The sequence below is a fragment of the Misgurnus anguillicaudatus genome, chromosome 21 (genome assembly GCF_027580225.2).
Source record: "Misgurnus anguillicaudatus chromosome 21, ASM2758022v2, whole genome shotgun sequence".
In the NCBI taxonomy this organism is placed as follows: Eukaryota; Metazoa; Chordata; class Actinopteri; order Cypriniformes; family Cobitidae; genus Misgurnus; species Misgurnus anguillicaudatus.
The window spans coordinates 28,281,343-28,301,609 of record NC_073357.2 but is presented as its reverse complement, the minus strand read 5'-3'; the positions used below and the strand labels follow the sequence as shown (position 1 = coordinate 28,301,609).

At 39.7% G+C, this 20,267-nt stretch overlaps 1 protein-coding gene across 1 annotated transcript in view; it reads right to left on the bottom strand.

Annotated features, from left to right (window-relative positions):
- The window catches only part of LOC129440994 (uncharacterized), a 79,042-nt gene extending 62,534 nt beyond the window's left edge, over positions 1 to 16,508 (bottom strand). Inside the window, exon 1 of the mRNA XM_055200651.2 lies at positions 16,155 to 16,508. Coding sequence (XP_055056626.2) covers positions 16,155 to 16,202 — 48 coding nt within the window. The 5' untranslated portion in view covers positions 16,203 to 16,508. The remainder of the gene's footprint in view (positions 1 to 16,154) is intronic.
- Between the last annotated feature and the right edge of the window lie 3,759 nt (positions 16,509 to 20,267).

Below are 20,267 nucleotides of genomic sequence, written 5' to 3'. Positions count from 1 at the left end.
AGTGTCTTCTTTAATATGTGTTCATTCACAATAACAACAGATCTTTGTGTTTTTGTCAAATAAAGAAAATAAACAGGGTGTGCATCCAGACATTTCTGTCTCCGCCAGCTGTCTCTCAAAACACGTTACAAAAATCAATTGAAACTCCGCGAATACTCGTCACACAAGCATTATACACATATCCAAAGAAAGCCTGAAATGTCTACTTTTAAACAAGCTAAATATAATCGAACACAAATATTGCCTGTTTATGTAATCTGCATTGAAGTAAAGAGAGTACAGTTTTTCCTGGCTGACTTCATTATCTTTAATTCGGCCACGCCCACAGCTGTTGACATGGTAATGAAGACACGAGCTGTTCAACCATAACAAGCAAAGCGTAAAGTTTGATCAGATTTAAAGACTTTACCGCATGTTTGGGAGATAAACTTTGAACACACGTGAGGAATATCTTCATTTATGTGTATATGGACATTGAGGAAGAGAAGCATTTATCTTTAACGTTACCTAAGAAGAACAGTTCAAATGATGTAAACAACACTGGTCCAGAAACACTTCCTGTTACAGTTTGTGACAGTTATTTTTTTATTTTACATATATTATTATTTTTAAGATGTTTGTTTAACTTCAGTTAATTCAGGTTTATATGTTCTGTTGGTTTATTTTATCCCAACGTTTATCTAGTGTTAAAAAACGGAAACAGGAAGTGCTTCTGGACCAGTGCTGTTTACATCTTTTGAACTGGTCCATACCATTTATATTTGCTATCATGTAACTTAATAGGCTATGCTCATGGCTTGTGCAGTTCAGCCTACATACAGTAACGTTAAGCAACCTTAGCAGACTGCACGCTTTGGATTGAAAATCTTTCTCATTGTTTACAAACGGACGCGATCTCACGTAATGGCGGATTTCACTGTTGCATGCTGTAACAGTGTTAAACACAGTTATTCACATCCTTCATGGCAACTTTCAGTAAGCCTGAACTGCTGTATCTTTTAAGTGTGTGCTGTAATATGATTCCATGTGTACATGCTTATTTACAAAACAAATCCGCGTGACCTCCCGTAATGGCGGATATCTGTTACATACTGTACAGTGTTAGACACACAGTTATTCACTTTCGTATCCTTCATGGCAACTTTGACTAATGCTGCACTGCGGGATTTGCTGTAAAATGATTCCATATTTTTCACATGCAAGGTAATTCCATACATTGCGCTTTACACGCGAAACCGTTTTTATGAGCGCCGTGTTACACGGAGACGCGAGCTCGCGCACATGGACGCGCCATATGCGATGTGTTTTTAAAGTTCATACGCGCTTACAGAAACACGTTTAAAAAAGAAGCTAGACGATAAGGGGATGGGCATCTGAAAACAGTCATCTGAAAACAGTCCTCTGAAAACAGCTTTTCATATAACTAATTGCTGCAAATGTTTATCTGAGATTAAGTTTATGTACAAGATAGTTTATGAATGTAGAATCATATTTACCCATCAGTTATATGTAAGGGTATTTCTGTGGACAATTTATGCTAACAGCTGTTTATAACTCTCTTAGAGGTCTGCATCTCTCTCATCAGTACAAAACTATGAAGTGGAAAAACACTTTTTGGACATAAAGTTATATGGTAACATGAGCCACATTAAGTTTACAGCTCTGTTATCAGTTTCTTACAAAGTTTTTGAATAGGGTATGTTTCCAAATAAACTGAAAATGTCCTACTGACCATCATTTCTATTTTGATTATATTGTTAACTTAATAAACCTCAAACAAACGTATACATTTGTCCTCACATTCTTTACTGTAGTTCATTCTCACATTCCTGCCTCATTATGCAGCTCATTATGCGAGCCTTTGTTTGCTAGCTGTCAATCAATCCTTCTCGCATACGGCCACTCTAAACAAAAAGTGTCTTACCATTTCTAAATCAATATATTATTTTATGTGAATAAGTAGGCAGGGTGATTTTCACATCATTTTAAAGAAAAAACTCTAGACTACTAGATTCTGTTTAGGAAAGTCTTGTTAAAACATGTTTAGTATGGGTTTTGTGGACTTATATCAGTGACTTAAAAATTTTGCTTTTTTAAAAACCACGCATAAACATTTTTCTCTCAAAAATACAAACATGTACATACATGTAGCTCATATAATATTTTAGCCCAGTTTGTGCTGAACGCAGTGGTATGAGACACTAGCCATTATTATGTTTTAAAGCAACTGAAAAAAGACCAAATGTAAGAGCATGTCAGAACCTCTGAGAGTGTCCCAAAATGGTCGGACCCCAGAGGGTTAAACTGGCCGATAATCTCTAAACTAGGTGAATCTCATTTTAAATGCGAACAAATCTTTCCCATATAAAAAGGGTAACCAGAGTAACACAAAAACAAAGGTAAACACTTTTTCATCATGCTAATTAAACATGGAATTTTGAATCCTGACAGAGGTACATTGTGATAGACAGATAGCGTGTTGAAACAGACTGATAGATAGTCAGACAAGACGAAAAGCCCCTGGCTGTCTGCTCACGCGTTTAAGACTTTGCCTTTCATGTCCATCCCTCTTTCTTTCAGTCTTTCCTCCTCCTACTCTTAACCTTGACTGAAGCTCCAGAAGAAAGCTGTCAATAAATCCCCCCATTCCTAGGTTACCCCTGTTAAGACAGCTGTTGAGTTTAGTGGATGTCCTGTCGAAGCAGATGTAGGGTGAGCTTTACAGTGCTAATATTATTACTCTTTCTTTATTCTTTAGCTGTGCTTTCCATTCACTGGCAGATGTTTGTTGGTGGTTGTGTTTCTTAATTGCACAGATGTACCTATTCTGCAGTATCTATCCATCCAATGGTCCATAAAACATGCATGGCTGTTAATGTTGTGGCATCCCCTTAAACCCTTGGAAAAAACTTTGTGACAAAGTGAAAGTGGGAATAATATTCCCTGGCTGCGTGGCAGCTGTGGAATTTTGGTCCTTACGGAGAATAGCTCAAGCTTGTTGTTTTGGATGTCTGAGCAAGGCAGTAATATGTTCCCCTCTTCCACCGAAAGCTTTGTTGCAACAGCAAACAACCCTGGGCAACACACTTATACGCTGCGAGACGTCCGCTACTCCACTTCAGAAAGCGCATTACACTCGTTTTTTTTTTTTTACAGACACACTGTTGCCACGAGTAAGGCTCAACTCAAAGCCAATTATCAAAGGATAATAAACCTGGCTCTGAGGAGATAAGCTGGGAGCTTAACATACAGTGGGAAGATTTTCGTGGGTATATTTCACCTGCACCAAGAGATATTGATCTTAACAACTATATAGTTTAAGTGAAACTTACGGCACAGACTGACTGCGCTGTTTGTGTGCTCAGTCTAATGTGTGAATTATGGGACAGTTTCAATACTAACTTTTTATGACCAACTTTTTATGAATTCTGAAGCGAGTACCACCAACGCAAATGCAGAAGAAATCCACCACTTTGATGTCTTGCCCTATTTTGTGGTTTCGACAGGGTCTTTAGCGATTTTAATTCATCTCTGAGCTCTCCGGGGTTTTAGGAAATCTGGGCCAAACAGTGATTGAAGCCATTAGAGCAACCCCTTCAAAAATACTTTAGGGTGTGCATGATCAAATGAGAAAAAAAAGAGGAGAGGAGCAGGAATGACTTATTGGTAACAGTCTGACCCCTTTATCTAAAAGCTGAGAGGTTACATTAGTTTATATTAAGGTTTTCCCTTCTCAGACTCCTCCCATATTTCCCAAAGCAAGAAAGAGAAAGCATGCAGTAATGTGTGCAGTAGAAAACCACACTGAAGCAATGGGAAAGCCAGCTTTACCTAATGACCAGGCTCTCAATTACATCATCATCTGTTTGTAGGACTCATGGGACAAGAGGTTAAGATACTTATACCCCCCCCCCCAATTGCCACCTGCAGTAATATAAAGACACTCCCATTCACACGATCAAATTTATAGTCATTTTAGCAGGCCAAGTATGAATTCGAAAGGCTTCAGTTTGCTTCTGGAAACAAATGTTTTAATATTCTGGTAATGGCTTGAGAATGTAGGAGAGGGTAGAGACTCAGACAAGTATGACTGATTTTTAAATGGCTTTTGTAGTGAATGATTCATTATCTCTCTTTTACACACACACAAGCTCTTTCTCTCCCTCGCTTTGACTTCCCTCTGTCATAAAGGACTGTGTTGCTGGCGTGCAATCACAGCGCGACACGAGTTTGCCCCTCCACCAAAATGAGCATCTCACGCTCTCAATTCCCATGTTCTCTAAAAATAAAATAGTGGAAGGGAAAAAACACTAGAGCCGTAATTGTCCTGCTATAGCGATGCGTGTGTGGAGATTCTCAGGCTTAAACAATGGTACCAATAAACTGTTTTTTATTATATATTTTTTACATTAATATTTTTTTTTTTTTTTGCTTGGTTTAGTGCTTTTTGCTTTCTTTGTGTTTCTGCATTATTTATATGATCATCTGGATTTTTCAAGCTATTTAGGCAAATGCAAAGCAGAATTTGGACAAAACAGTAAGGAATGGTCTGTTTTACCAGATTGTCTGGTTTCTTGACTCAGTCACTCGTGTTTTTAGCCATTCGCAGGCTCTCACAATATCAGCACACACGGGTATCAAAAAGCAGATTTTTATTATGGATGCTCCGATAAGGATTTTTGCAGTCGATTCCGATTACCGATTTGTTATCTTTATGATCGGCCGATACCGAAGCTCTTTGATGACTGTAACTGTTAATTTTTTTCTAGACAAAGTAATATCACAGATAATGCCTTTGCTATATTACTTGCAGTAATTAGGTATTATTGTTTTAATAGAGAATCAAATAAATAAGCACAACAAATATAACTTCTGCAAAGAGATATTTAATATCTCTTTAAAAAGGTTTATGTCTCTTAAAAGTAATGAAAATAAAACACTTCACAGTCTTTACTGTATGAATTAAATATACACGCATTCGTATGAAGTACAACAGTTCTTTAGTCAAGAGCAGAGAGTGATTTTATGGAGAGGTGAATTAGGTTACTGTAGCTTTAAGACGTGGAGAGATCGCTCTGTTCACGTGTATCACTGATGACAGGCTGCTGTGTGTACGCGCGTTTGGTTTACGCAGACAAGAGCAGCTGTAAGGAAAATGAAAGTTTAAATGGTCAAGACTTTAAACGCATGCAAAAAATAAACGTTTGGCTTTGGCATGAGGATGCAATTGTCCGCGATAGATATGTGTTGTATATACTGTTTGATAGGGATGTGAAGATGCATCGCGCTTTTGACCGGATCGCGACCTCATAGAAAATACACATATCTCTCAAAGAGAGAAATCCAAATCTGCACGTCGCACATTAGCTGCCGCATTAAGGATCCCTATAATGACAAAAGTAAACAGAAAGATCGGTTCATGAGATCGGCAAATTTAACAAGTACCGATCGAGTCATTTAATGCCGTTATCGGCCGATTCCGATCAGCGGCCAATCGATCAGAGCATCCCTAATGCTGCATTCACACCAGCCGTGGTAGAGGCGTCAGACGCGAGTTATAATGTTAAGTCAATGTGAAGATGCGTTGACGCACGTCTGGAGGTCTCGCGGTGCGAATGAGGCGTTTAGCACGCCGTGGTAGATGCGATTTCGCCTCATCCACGCGTCTAGTCGTGCGAGTTTAAAAATTAGAACTTTGGCGAAAAAACGCGCCACGTTAACCAATCAGGAGCTTGCTTTAGTAGAGAGTAGAGACGTGATTACAGGATGCGAGCGGAGATGCAGAACCCTATAGAAGGTCCTCCCATGACGCGTGAATGTCTCGATGACTAAAATTTCATGCGCGGCTTTCATGCACTAATGAAGCGACTCAGCGAGTAAACTCAAAATGTTCAAGCGGCAAACTAGACTTTTTAAACTTTTTAAAATAACTTTCTCTGTCTGTGTTGTTTCACTGCTGATTCTTGCCATACTTCCGTTTCCAAACTGCGCGCGCATACATTGCCAAGTCATCATTGTATACAAACAGTAAAAGGGTCTATTTCTATGGAATTGGAATAGGTGTCATTCACAAAGTTGTAAGTATTCATATATGTCCAATAAATAATTGGTTGCTTGAGGTATTCAGTCATCACAATGTGATAGCTGGCCAACTGGAGCACACTGTGCCTTTCAGAACGATGAGCTTTGAACAAAATCTATGCGTTTCAGAGAAGCAGGGCATAGAGGAGAAACAATAATGTACGGTATGTGGAAAATAACGTTTTTTTTAAACAATAAATCACGCAAACACATTGCATTACAACAAATAAACATTTTTTAGCAACGTAATAGGGGCTCTATAACCCATTTCATAGAATTCTGCCAATTTCCACTAAAACTGCCTTTTGCCCATCACATTTATCTCATCTCTGTCACAAAAGTCACTTCAGTTATAAACAGACACACATAACAGAAACAAATCTTTAGTCAACAGTATAATACATGATGTTATCGCTCTTATTCATGCGCTCTATACATGCATCACACCCTCTTACTTAATCACACTCTAAAAGAAAAAGAAGGTGTAAACCGAGAGAACATGCTCTTAATTGTCATTTTAGCTTTCTGGGTGGCTTTCAAGTTGACGGCAAAATGAAATGGCAATTACACTAAAATAGACCAGAGCGGATAGGGAGAACTACTAATCAGTTATATCAATTACAGAGACTCCACCCTTTCACTGGGTGGGGTCACGGGGGTCAGGACATCCATGCTATGTGGATCGAGATGGTGGGAGATGCCTGTATGCGTGTGTAACCCGAGTCACTGGCCAAACCACGGCCAACCGTGGTAAAACATTATGTCCAGATCAAGTTACTCAATGAACCCTTCGCCACAATCTGTTACTGTGGGCTTGCAAACTGACACCTGTGTTCCTGCATGGGCCCTTTATTGCCGAAGTGGCACTCTTACTGACCTCGCGCACTCATGTTGGGAAAAAAAATCAAGGATCATTCTCTGGAAGTGGAGAATTGGTGGGAAAGGGAGGGAGAGAGTAAGGAAGGAAACGAAATGGCATATGTAAAGTACATGTTTTAGAGATGGGATGCTGTGTGTATTTGATGAATAATAAAGCAACAAAGAAGAAAACCTACAGTAGAAATATAGGTGCATATCCATCTTTATGAAGAGCGAGTGCATGTAACTGGAAGAAACACACACTTGTGATCAAACATAGACACACACACACACAAGCACATTCTGTTAATGGATGACACGAGGGATGTTAGAGGAGGGGGAGTGACCTAGAATACCAATCTCAGACAACAATGGAAAAAAATGCAAAAGGCAGCTCATAATATTCACTAGTTCAACACTACTATTGCTCCCAGTAACATAATCACACACAAACAGTAGTAGTAGTAGTAGATTGGCATCAGTACTAAATCCAAATATTTCTTTGTTTCTTTGTTGAGTAGTACACGCACGGATAAAAATGTCTTTGTATATGAATAAATAACATCCCTTTCCTACCATCTCCACTAATTAATAATTTACACACCATTCCATTTGTAGACCTTAGAAAGAAGTAAGAAAAGATCACACTTGTGAAAAGCTGCCATGGTTACTCCAACAACTGTTTCTGGGAATCAGTGCATTATGAAGTGCCAAGAATTCTGGGTAATTCTACTTTGGACCACAGATGAAAGCACGGTCGGTTGTGTGCATGTACATTCTAGTGGGCATGATTACTGTCTTGCATGATCATTCATCACGGTGTATCAAAGTGACACGTTCAAATGAGAAACATTTACTTGTTCTTTTGCTGCACGATCATTTCTTTGAAGTCTTGTGTGAGTCAGGGTACTGGTTAATTTTCACACACCATCTGTTTCAGTTGCACTCACTAAAGATGTCAACTTTAAACAACCATCCAGAGTGAGTATTATTTACTTTAAAAATTCAAGACACTAAACATTCTTCTTAATACTGGTGCTAGGTCTAAGAAGTCCCCGTGAACCGGAAGTCGCGGTCGACTTTACTTCCGTGTTGTGATTGGCCATAGACTGCAAAAAAGATGGACGTAGTGTCCGTGACGTCACCCATAGGTTTGTGAAGATCGTTTTTGAGGCCAATAGTAGGCGGTGCCTGCCGTCGGCATCTTGGCCGTGCATCACTCGCGGATATCTGAAAATCGGTAAAGAGGCGGGACGTGGGTGAAGCTGAGGTGGCTGGTTGCTGAAACTAATGCTGCGTTCCAGGCAGGTTTTTAAACCCGTAAGTTACGACTTTAAAACCACGACTCACGACCTTATGCGTTCCAGGCAGCCTGTAACTCGTGTTTTTACAACCTTCTACCGGTGAAAGTGCACTGGAACGGCAGTCAAACCCGTGACTTCCCACCCGTGAACTCGTACTAGATCGATGTACTCCCAGTTCAGAGTCGTAAGTCGTGGTTTTGAAGTCGTGAGTTACGGGTTACAGGTTGCCTGGAACGCAGCATAAGCCCCCCTAGCTCGACTCTAGTGACGGCAGTGGCAGTTCACCCATCACTCAAGTGGCCACACCCTTAATTATGCAGAACTTTAAAGCTTAATATAATTCAAACGGATAAGTTACAAAACAATTTACCTCCCTCACCCGTTGTCATGAAGGGCAAAATTAGCTACATAGACCAAAACCACTATTTGTACCAGGCTGTAAACACATTTTTTCTACTGTAAAGTTGGGCATTTTAATATGGGGGTCTATGGGAATTGACTCCCTTTTGGAGCCTGCCTCTAGCGGCCAGTCGATAAATTGCAGCTTAAATCACTTCCGTATTGGCTTCATCAGAGAGATCGGAAGGTTGTCCCTTGGTTGTGACGTATTTCCAAGTAAAGCAGAATGCCACGCGAGGAAAATAGTGGGCGAAAAGGAGACGTTTCACTCAGAAATGGAACTGGCAGCAGACTGACAGTTGGAGGGGGCGGAGTTAACAGATTCTCCCACCCAAGCTGTCAAACTGACATCAGCTGTGTCCTAATTCGAAGGCTGGGTCCTTGAAAGCAAGTACTAGTTCTTTGGAGGTCGCACCGTCACACTCTCAGAAGTCCGCGAAGAGTAGGGATGCACCGATCCGATATTCTGGATCGGTATCGGGGCCGATCCGGCATTTTTTGCTGGATCGGATATCGGACTAACAGGACCGATCCAATTCCGATACTGCGCATTACCCATGGTTGTCACTGACAAGCGATTAAAACGTCAAAGTATTATAAAAGCACCATAAACGTTTTTATGCACTATAATCAAAGTCATCTTACACTCAATAGCTTCATGTGAAGGAACAAACGCACATTTAAAAATATTCATGTTCACAGAAACACTGTAACTTACTTGCAAACTGAGTTAATCCACTGATGAGAAGCGGACGGATAAAAACGCGTCATTCAACACACGCACACACACAATAACACACACAATAACTGTAACGTTAGGCTTTATTAAAGATCTGATTTCATAAAGTCTCAGTAAGCTGTTGGATGGATGCAATTCACTATGTGCTGAGGATTCACAGGTGAAGCGGACGGATGAAACGCGTCATTCAACACACGAACCCTCAATAACTGTAGGCTGTTTTAAAGATCTGATTTTATAAAGTCTCAGTAAGTTGTTGGATGGATGCAATTCAGTATGTGCTGAGCACACGATGCATCAAATCTTTTTGTGTTTTAATAGTTATGAACTTAGCTTTCCATTGCGGAGCGAGGATTGCCATGCGAGTGTGAGGACGCTTCTAGAGCATCAATGCTGCACAGTATTGCGCAGAATGCGCACTCAATATGATTTAGGCGCATCAATTCTGCACCCGAAATGTGCATAAAAGGTCCGGTTAAGTGCATAATTCCCAAAATAACCATCTGCACACTAAAGCTTTTTTACTGTGACTTTTTGCGCAATTAAGGAAAATATATTTAGCATACTTATTTGATCAAACGTGCCTATTTTATTTTCTCCTAAACACTGCCATGGTTAATAATTACTAATGTTCTTGTAACTTGTAAATCATTTTAAATTATTGGTTTTTAATTTAAAAGTATAATTATATATAATATAATTATACTATGCTAGATTTAGACATGTATATAGTGTATGTGTGTGTGTGTGTGTGTGTGTCTGTGTGTGTGTCTGTGTGTAATTTAAATTGCTCAAGAAAAATACAGTAGTATCGGATCGGCAGGTATCGGAATCGGCCGATACTCAGAATTCGGGTATCGGAATCGGATCGGAGATGGAAAAAGTGGTATCGGTGCATCCCTAGCGAAGAGAACTGAAATGAGACTATTTAGCCTTCGGAGGATCCATAATTTGCATCACCTGCTGTACGCGCCCACCGCGCCTGACTTATTAGAATAAATATGGAACCAGAAACTAAATAAAATATTACTTTTACTTTAGAAAATATGACACGATGCAATTTTAACTAACCAACAGTTTATTCAGTGAATCGACCTTAGAAATATACGCAACATACCGAAAATAATATTAATACAAAACATAACGCATAACCTTTTTCTGCTAAAACATACTTTTAGTTAATAAAGGTTTTGAATGTTTACTTAAAAATATCCAGCCTGGATAGCCTCGGCTGTGATGGATCCATTTGTTCTATCCTTAGCAGTGCAGGGAAATAAGGACACATTTTGAGGCTTAATTTTAAGCAGCCTTCGAAATGGGAAACAGCTGTCATCAGAAAATGATCGTCACAAGAGGGCAAGTACCTTTTCAGATTTTGATTTCATTGGAACTTTAAAGTAAACAATTTATCGGTGCACATAATTCCATCTTTTATCGAAATATAACTTGCTCTGCTTTTATCCTCTTAGTTTTCAGACCATTTTCAATAATCCAATCAAGTTCCCATTGGATCCAACGACAACCTGCCCCTGCATTTTCCTGGTTCAAATTTCCGGTTTCCCTAAGAAATCTCTCGAATTACAAAAGTAAATATCACTCAACTTGACTTTAAGAATGGACAGTCAAACTGTAGCTTAGGAAGTCCGGTCCACGCAGAATGGAAACATGTTTTACTCAACTGGCCAGCCATTAAGACTAAATAATCGATCCAGGCTGAGCTAGGGCTGAACGTATTCATGCTTGAACACACACACACATTAAAAAAATGTTGAAGATCCTTTTCATACCACTCAGGGTGCATTCACAGTTCACACTATCCTAACCAAACCGTGCCCCGAGCGATTGTCCCCCTCCCTACTCCCCCAGAAGCACGCAAACACACTGTACTTTTATCTATCCGACCCCGGGCGAACATTTGTCATTAGGATGCGATTGTTTTGAACAACACAGGAAGTAAAGCGCACTCTTCACATTGGAACCCACCGTAATGTTAAGTCTGCGTTTCTTATTCGAAGTCGTTTGGTGCGCAATGACACACATAGCCCTCTCACATGCCATCATATTGCTTAGTTGGTCTGTCGCGTGTGCACCTCAGACATTCACGTAACCGTCAGAAGGTTTTACGAAGGCAGATGAAGGTGAGTGGTCGCGCAATTGGCATCTCTCCTTTTGAACCACGCTGGCAAACCACGATTCATCAGTAACACTAAGAATGTTCAATATTATCTTTCTTTATCTCCCAAAAACAGTTGCAGTTCATTTCATCACTGTTAGATACTTGCAATAGAGTTTATAGGATTAAAGCAGTGGAAGATAAAGCAAAACTGTACCTACCGTCCGTGTCCCACATGAACATGCCAACATTCTTAAAAAAGACTAAGCTACAGGTTCATTACAGTATGTGTGTGCGTGTGTGTGTGTGTTTAAATGTGAGTGTGTGTAATGATGATGCAAGCGAGAAGCCACTGCTGGTCCTGAACAAAGACTTGTATTCCATGCAGTATTGCAACATTGTCTCAGATTCAGGAGGAGAGTAAAGAAAAAGTGAAAAGAGGAGAACAGGGGAGGGCGATGGGAAGAGAAGAGGAAAGATGAGATAACGATCTTTCAAGATTACTAATTAAACTGTTCAATTGCATGCTAACAAATTGTTTGTAGGTCTTTTAAACGTACATATAGACAACTGAAGAAAAAACTGAAGATCAGAGATAGTCAGAGAAAGACTGTACATTTGGATAAAAACTAAATACACAAGGACCAAAAAGGAAACATTCAGTTACTAAACCACAGCAACAGTCTTTTTCCCAAGAGTAACAGAGATATTTACAGCAAACTGCATCCAACCAAATTTGTAAGCATGATATCATTCAGCGGGTATGTGGAGATTTCCATTTGTCATTGTTTTGTCTGTTTTTCCTCTCTTTTTTTCAAGTGTGACCTTCCCTTTCTCATAAGCTATGCCATGGAGAATGTGTTGGACACAAACAAACAGTGAAGAAATCAAACCATCTTGCGTCTTCATTCGAAATGCTGGTTTGGTTTGCTCCAATCTTAGAGACCTCTATGATGGCATAAGCTCAAACAACTAAATTTATAAGCATTGGTTTTTTAAATATTGCCATTTGCTTAAACACCCTCAAAGAACAAGCAATGAACACGAACGACGGATTATTTACAGATGAGGGCTCAGAGGTCTGGAATCAGTCATAAATTTTGCACATATCTGCAGAGAAACAGAGACTTGGCAGAGCTTCTTCCCAAATCGATGAGAATAAGCAACTTTTTAAACATTTAAGCTGCTGATGCAGCATGTATATGATGCTCCATATGAGTGATATTTCTATGGGCCTTCGAGGCATAACAGATGTCGAGCTCACATGAGACTTCATGCCAAATGATGGTAGTTGATTGTCAGAGGTAATTTAAGTTGTACATGTGGCACTTTGTATTTTTAGCTGTTACCTCTTCTTACAATTTCTCCAGCAAAAAGGCAGCATGTTTCCTTGTTGCCAAGCTGTGCCGTTTTTACTTTTTCTGTATACATTTAGACTTTCTTTTCTCGCTTATTGAGCTTTTCACAAATGTCAGGTGCTGATAAACTTCCTTCCATGTGTTTGCGACACACAGGGGTTTCCGGAGAAAGTCACTGGTAGCGGGAAAAGCTCTGAAGCGAGCGTGTGTGGGTGTGTTCTCCAGTCTACTACCTCTGACGGAGTTTTTGTGCAAAGTGCTGGAGACAGAAAAAGAAAACGCACAACCAAATATGCCGTATGTGCTCCTGTTTGTTTTTCATCCCTAGGCAACACTGTTATTTCCTGGTGAGGTATTGCCGGATCACACTGACGCAGTTTTTCTCTCTTCTAAAGGCGCACTCATATCACACCAAACCAAACAGTGTCCAAGTGCGATTGTCCCCCCTCTCTACCTGTCTAGAAGTACGCACTCACACTGTACTTTGACCAATCTGAGCCCAGGCACACTTTCTTCATTAGGATGCGATTGCTTTGGGAAAAAAAACAGGTAGTAAAGCGCTCTCTTTACAGACCATCCATGTGCATCCATGTATAGAGGATAAATTTATCCACCAACTAGAGATGTGCACTTCGGTCATTTAACTACTTGAGTATTCAAGTCCTTAAGTACTCATGCTCATTCCTACAACAAACACAGCCCCTATACTCATAAAAATGCCATAGGACAGTGGTTCCCAACCTGGGGTCCGCTTCAGATATCTGTTATATATATATTAAAGCTTTTTAAAAATAATTTGCTTACATTGCCAAGTAGTTACGAAAAGTAATTATTTCAATTTTGCTTGCTTCATCTCAACGTAACAGCAAAATCATAATTAAAGATGGATGTGAAAGTTAGAGTGGGGGAGCCCAAGGAAAAAGGTTTGGGAACCACTGTCATAGAAGAACAGTTTCTATTAACAGTCTCAAACCTTTTACCACTGTTAGTAACTTTATTTTTAAAGGTATAGCGGAGGATTTTCTCAAATTGTAGAAAATAACCACCTTCTCGACTTTTTAAAAAAATGCAATTGCGCAACAGTCCTGATTGACAACTAGGGGGACCAATAGTATTGATGATCCACCCGGAAAAAGAAAATCTTCCGCTATATCTTTAAGGTTACATGCCGAACAGATTGTTTTGTTGTCTAGAACACATTACAAAAACACCTTATCTTTATCTCTCCTTCCCATCTTATATGTCTCCTCGATGTACCATATGGTTCCCCAGTGCTACTCAGCACAATTTCATCCTTCGCGTCACTCACTCCAGGTGATGCGTCGAGAGCGATTCTTAGTTAGCGCGGGAAATGACAGAGTGATTGTTTGTGGTATAAGGGTGTACTGAGTGTCTCTTTGAAGACTGCTTTTGAACTCACAAAACGCCGTCTCTCTAAAGAAGAAAACCCCTCAGAGTTAAATTCCTTCACACAAGCCCCGACTCAGTGATCTCATTCTAGAAATGTCGGTAAGATAAAAGTCGGACGTGTTGTTTTAAACTTTCACCTAACTTTGAGGTGAGATCCAAGTGTATTCACGAGCGGTATACTCGCATTACAGTGCACCTCTCTGTGCGTGCACGAGATCTGAGGACTAGAGCGCGCATTCCACTTCGGCCCTTTTATTCATCCGTCAACAGCAGCTTCAAAGCGCTCTGACTCATTTGGCCACAGATCAGTTCAAATCGAGTGGAGCACAGAGATCCGGTGCGGGAAATCTACAAATTGGCTTCTAGAAAAACAACACGGTTTAAGCAAAGGTCCCTTTAAAAATTAAAAGTATACATATTTATTATATATAATTGCCATCAGTTTCAATACGATTTACATTATTATATCGTCATCATAGACTAACGGACAAATCGCAATAAAATAGCTTGGGTCTGTCAAAATCATATTTCTAACATTGATGACCTAGCCTACTTCAGAGATCGAAAACCATTAAGATGGGAAAAGGGGGTCAACGAGGTAATAAAGACCACTCTAAATAAATTAATATTAATTATATATTGAGAAAATAAGAATTAAACCCTGCCTCTTGTCACTCTAGAGGAAAATCCATCTTGAACTAAAAGGAAACTTATAATACTGACAATAAGGGATTGTCCACTTAACACGTGCTGTAGCCTATCTGTGGAGATACATTAATAGCTTTCGGAAGCATGTAGGCAAATCCACGACAAAGCGCAGTCAAAGGGGGCAGTGCGTAAATCATGCTTGTCACTGAACGCCTTTAGTTAATTGGCGTCGATTATTGCTGGACAGGGCATTGAATTACATGATATTGTTAGCATAAAGATGTTCACAAAGCACAGGGTTACATGCATCCTTCTTGTTATGAGAGTAATCGAGCCATGCCACCTTTATAATCCCATTACGTATTCTGGTATAGCTCGGCTTAATCCTTGACACGCTGGTAGTTTGTCCCACATTTCAAGGATCGTCTCTCTCTCTCTCTCTCGTTTATCTCTGAGCAATCCACATTAAATGTTAAACTGTTTAAATGCAGCCGCAATTGCGACAGTGAAAACCCACATTATCGCTAATTTTAAGATGATTTACACAGCGCCTGCAGCCTCAAAGCCGCGCTCTCATCCAAGTCCCTAGTTTTCAGTCTTTTGTTAGTGAGCGCAGCCCTGCTGTGTGTCTGATAAATGCCATTTCATTCCAACAAGCAGACCACATGCTGCTTTAACAGTGTGGGGCTTTTACCTCTCTGACTCGAGATGTGGTCATTCTACGTTGCCTTCAGCCGTGTGTATGAAAACAAAGGTTTATTAATAGTGAGGTTGCGTTACATTCACCGACAAAGCAAACAATGGCACACAAGCGACCAAAAGCTTAAAATATTAAAAACACCGTGCCTATTGATATGATATCTGGTTTTGGTATGTTCCCCGAGTCAGAGTTTGAGTAGTTAATGCAACTTCCTCGCAGTAGTGCGTAAATACGCGGGGCAGCGGCAGTTAATCAGTTTAATGCAGTCTTAAACCTGTCATCTAATCTATCTACCTTATCTCTCTAACACACACACAGAAAACCCTGGGATTTCTCCGCTCGAGTTTCAAAACTTCACTGTGAAGCAAATGTAGCATAAAAATAGCGGCGTTACACTTTAAAACCAATCACTACGTTAAACGCATATGATGAACGCGTAATGACATACGCGGAGTTGCTTTAAACATCAGTTGGTCGTTAAACCGAAGTGAGCCACCATTCATGTCAATGATGTAAATCAATAAAATGAAACTCTTAAACTCACTAATGGGTCCATGCGAGGTGAGTCTAGCCGCTGGGAGACCAGAAGCATCTTGGAGTGCGGGTGAACCACGTAGCCACTGTTAAATCCACTTTGTTTCAGTACGTGTGATCTGTTTTAGTAAAGAAAACCCAGATTGGGAATCTAATAAAAAATGATCACTTGAAATCTTTAAATTAGGCTATCACTCAGTTGCGTGTGCGATAGGCAACAAGAACGAGGAATGCTGCCAACTGCAAGCTAATCTGACATTCCGTTTAAGCGCCAGTCACGTTCATCCTATTGAGCGGGGACTAATAACACAAACGTCTGTATCGGCTCTGGTTCTACACGGCCACTTACGATCACAGAGCTGTGTATCTTCCTGACTGCTGGGCGGAGTCACGCACTCTATAGGACGCTCTGCTGCGCGATGTCACAGAGGAGGAGACACAGATGTTCCACTCGCCGTCTGCAAGACATTACAGGCGTGTTTGACTTCATTTGCCGCTGCGCAGACAGATTGGCCTATGACATCAAAGTACCGCGCGAGCGATTCGAAAGCTGTGCTCTCGAATTGCTCTCGCGGTACTTTGATGTCATACATTACGACTACATGCAGATTCGCTGTTGAAAGGTCATATTAAAGTTCATATTTTCTCCTAGTTCATGCTTCATTTTAGGTTAGTATTAATCACGTGTAGGTAGTGTCTGACATTTCATTTTTTCTAAACTCCTGGGTTAAATTAGCATATTTACTAGTTAAAAAGCATTATTACAAATCTTAGGGATTTTTTTGAATTTCTCAATTTTTACACATATTTTTTTACATTTTGTAGGAAGATTTTGTGTAGAAATCACAGAAAAATGACATTAGCTGGTATTGTGGATGTACATTATTTATATTAACATTGACTTTCTCAGGTGTTCAAATACTTATTTGCAGCTGTATCATACAAATAAATAGTTAAAAAATAATTTTATTTAGATTATGTCTCTCACAGTGGACATGCACCTACAATGACAATTTAAGATTTGGGAGAAGTGGGAGAACTTGCAAAATAGCAGGGTGTTCAAATACTTATTTTCCTCACAGTGTATATATATACATATACATATATACACAGTGAGGAAAATAAGTATTTGAACACCCTGCTATTTTGCAAGTTCTCCCACTTCTCCCAAATCTTAAATTGTCATTGTAGGTGCATGTCCACTGTGAGAGACATAATCTAAATAAAATTATTTTTTAACTATTTATTTGTATGATACAGCTGCAAATAAGTATTTGAACACCTGTGAAAGTCAATGTTAATATTTGGTACAGTAGCCTTTGTTTGCAATTACAGAGGTCAAACGTTTCCTGTCGTTTTTCAACAGGTTTGCACACATTGCAGGAGGGATTTTGGCCCACTCCTCCACACAGATCTTCTCTAGATCAGTCAGGTTTCTGGCCTGTCGCTGAGAAACACGGAGTTTGAGCTCCCTTCAAAGATTCTCTGTTGGGTTTAGGTCTGGAGACTGGCTAGGCCACGCCAGAACCTTGAAATGCTTCTTACAGAGCCACTCCTTGGTTATTCTGGCTGTGTGCTTCGGGTCATTGTTATGTTGGAAGACCCAGCCTCGACCCATCTTCAATGCTCTAACTGAGGGAAGGAGGTTGTTCCCCAAAATCTCGCAATAGATGGCCCGGTCATTCTCTCCTTAATACAGTGCAGTCGCCCTGTCCCGTGTGCAGAGAAACACCCCCAAAGCATGATGCTACCACCCCCATGCTTCACAGTAGTGATGGTGTTCTTGGGATGGTACTCATCATTCTTCTTCCCCCAAACACGTTTAGTGGAATTATGACCAGAAAGTTCTATTTTGGTCTCATCTGACCACATGACTTTCTCCCATGACTCCTCTGGATCATCCAAATGGTCATTGGCAAACTTAAGACGGGCCTGGACATGTGCTGGTTTAATCAGGGGAACCTTCCATGCCATGCATGATTTCAAACCATGACGTCTTGGTGTATTACCAACTGTAACCTTGGAAACGGTGGTCCCAGTTCTTTTCAGGTCATTGACCAGCTCCTCCTGTGTAATTCTGGGCTGATTTCTCACCTTTCTTAGGATCATTGAGACCCCACAAGGTGAGATCTTGCATGGAGCCCCAGTCCGAGGGAGATTAACAGTCATGTTTAGCTTCTTCCATTTTCTAGATTGCTCCAACAGTGGACCTTTTTTCACAAAGCTGCTTGGCAGTCTTGGCCATGTTAGTAGTTGAATTCTTACTGATTGTATGGGGTGGACAGGTGTCTTTATGCATCTAATGTAGGATAATAAATGGAGTGGAGGTGGACATTTTAAATTCAGAATAACAGGTCTTTGATGGTCAGAATTCTAGCTGATAGACAGGTTTTCAAATACTTATTTGCAGCTTTATCATACAAATAAATAGTAAAAAAATCATATATTGTGATTTCTGGATTTTTTTAGATTATGTCTCTCACAGTGGACATGCACCTATGAATTTCAGACCCCTCCATGATTTCTAAGTGGGAGGACTTGCAAAATAGCAGGGTGTTCAAATAGGGTGTTCATTTCCTCACTGTATATATACTTGCACCCTAATTGTGTCCCTCATATGCTAAGTCTAAACGGCGCATGATAGCTTTTCAACTATACAAAAGGAAATTAATATTAATATGACTAGGATTGTTTTGATTAAGAGTTTACGATTAGTTGTTGGAGGTTAAACAACTCAATCTAGAACAGTTTTGTTTTACACTGTATACCTCTGTGGAGCAAGAGGTTAAATGAGCTGTTAACCCCTTTTCAAAATTACAAGCGTGAAATGTTGGTTGACCCAAAGCTAAAAGCTGCCATAACCCAAGGTAAAAAAAAAACACGTTTAAGTACTGTGTGAAATGGCCTTATTATTTAATGTGACAACAGCAACCTACCTCTGCTTTATGTTTTTGAATTAATGAAAAATTAGATTTATGTAAAAGATTTTAATGGTAATGAACTGTGAAGCTTTAACATTAAGAAATCAAGTCAAAGATAATAGTTATGAATATTGGATACTCAAGCAGCAGGACTGACACCATACATTACTGGAGATTTTCTGCAATCATTTTGTAGATTTGGAAATGCATGTTTTTACTTTAGCATACCCCCCCCCCCCCCACACACACACACATAATTCTGATACTGTTAGTGCTTTCTAATCTCCAATATAAAAATCTGTTTATTCAATGAAATTAGAAAAACACTGGTTTATTGTACACAGACACTGTTGGGGAAATTTAAACTGAAAATATATGGGCTATAATTAATAAAAGAAACTTCTATGAAATATTTGCCAAAAAGCAATAAAATGCTGATAAAAGGGAATACTTTTGATTATGTTAGTTAACATTAGTCTGATATGGGCAAAAAAACAAGGGTGGCTTGCACTTAAAATGTTGACTCTCGAATAAGATGCCATGTTTATAAAAGCAGACAAAGTACAAGGTGGCACAGCCAAAACTAAGCATCAGTAATACCCAGGGACACAGGTCAACAGAGGGCAGCATCATTTCAGCTCACAGGAAATAAATGAAAGATGCAGTAAGACAAAGTCTGTAGTCCCATGTAGCAACTTGTTAGCAACTGCACTTTATATTTCATATCACGTAAAAACTCATTAAAGAATAATCACAAGTAGGATACTGGTGTGTTTATGTGAAAATATTGTTAAAATATCTTGAGCTTGTAAACTGATAATTAGTTTCTACAAAAACGTGTCATCCCTGCAGCTTTCTGTCTCCATCTTTACAGAAAGTGAGTGTAATGTTGCACTAGAGCTTTTAGACTTCCCAGAATCACCTGCTGTCTAGTGCCAGTTTAACATGCATATCACTGCAAGCATGTGATGCTGAAAGGAATTAAAAGGAAAGGCGTATGTCTCTTACAAGCAGTTGTTGGTCTGACGTCATTACAATGATTATCTTATTACCAGGTAAAGCAAGAAATCACTGTTTTTGTTTTAAATCTATTGAGTCAGCCTGTGGTCAGTTTCATAAACATAGACTGTCAAATATTTCTGTAGAAATTACTACAGCTGCTGTTTGCCAGTAACTTACTGTGGATTTAAATGTATTTACTG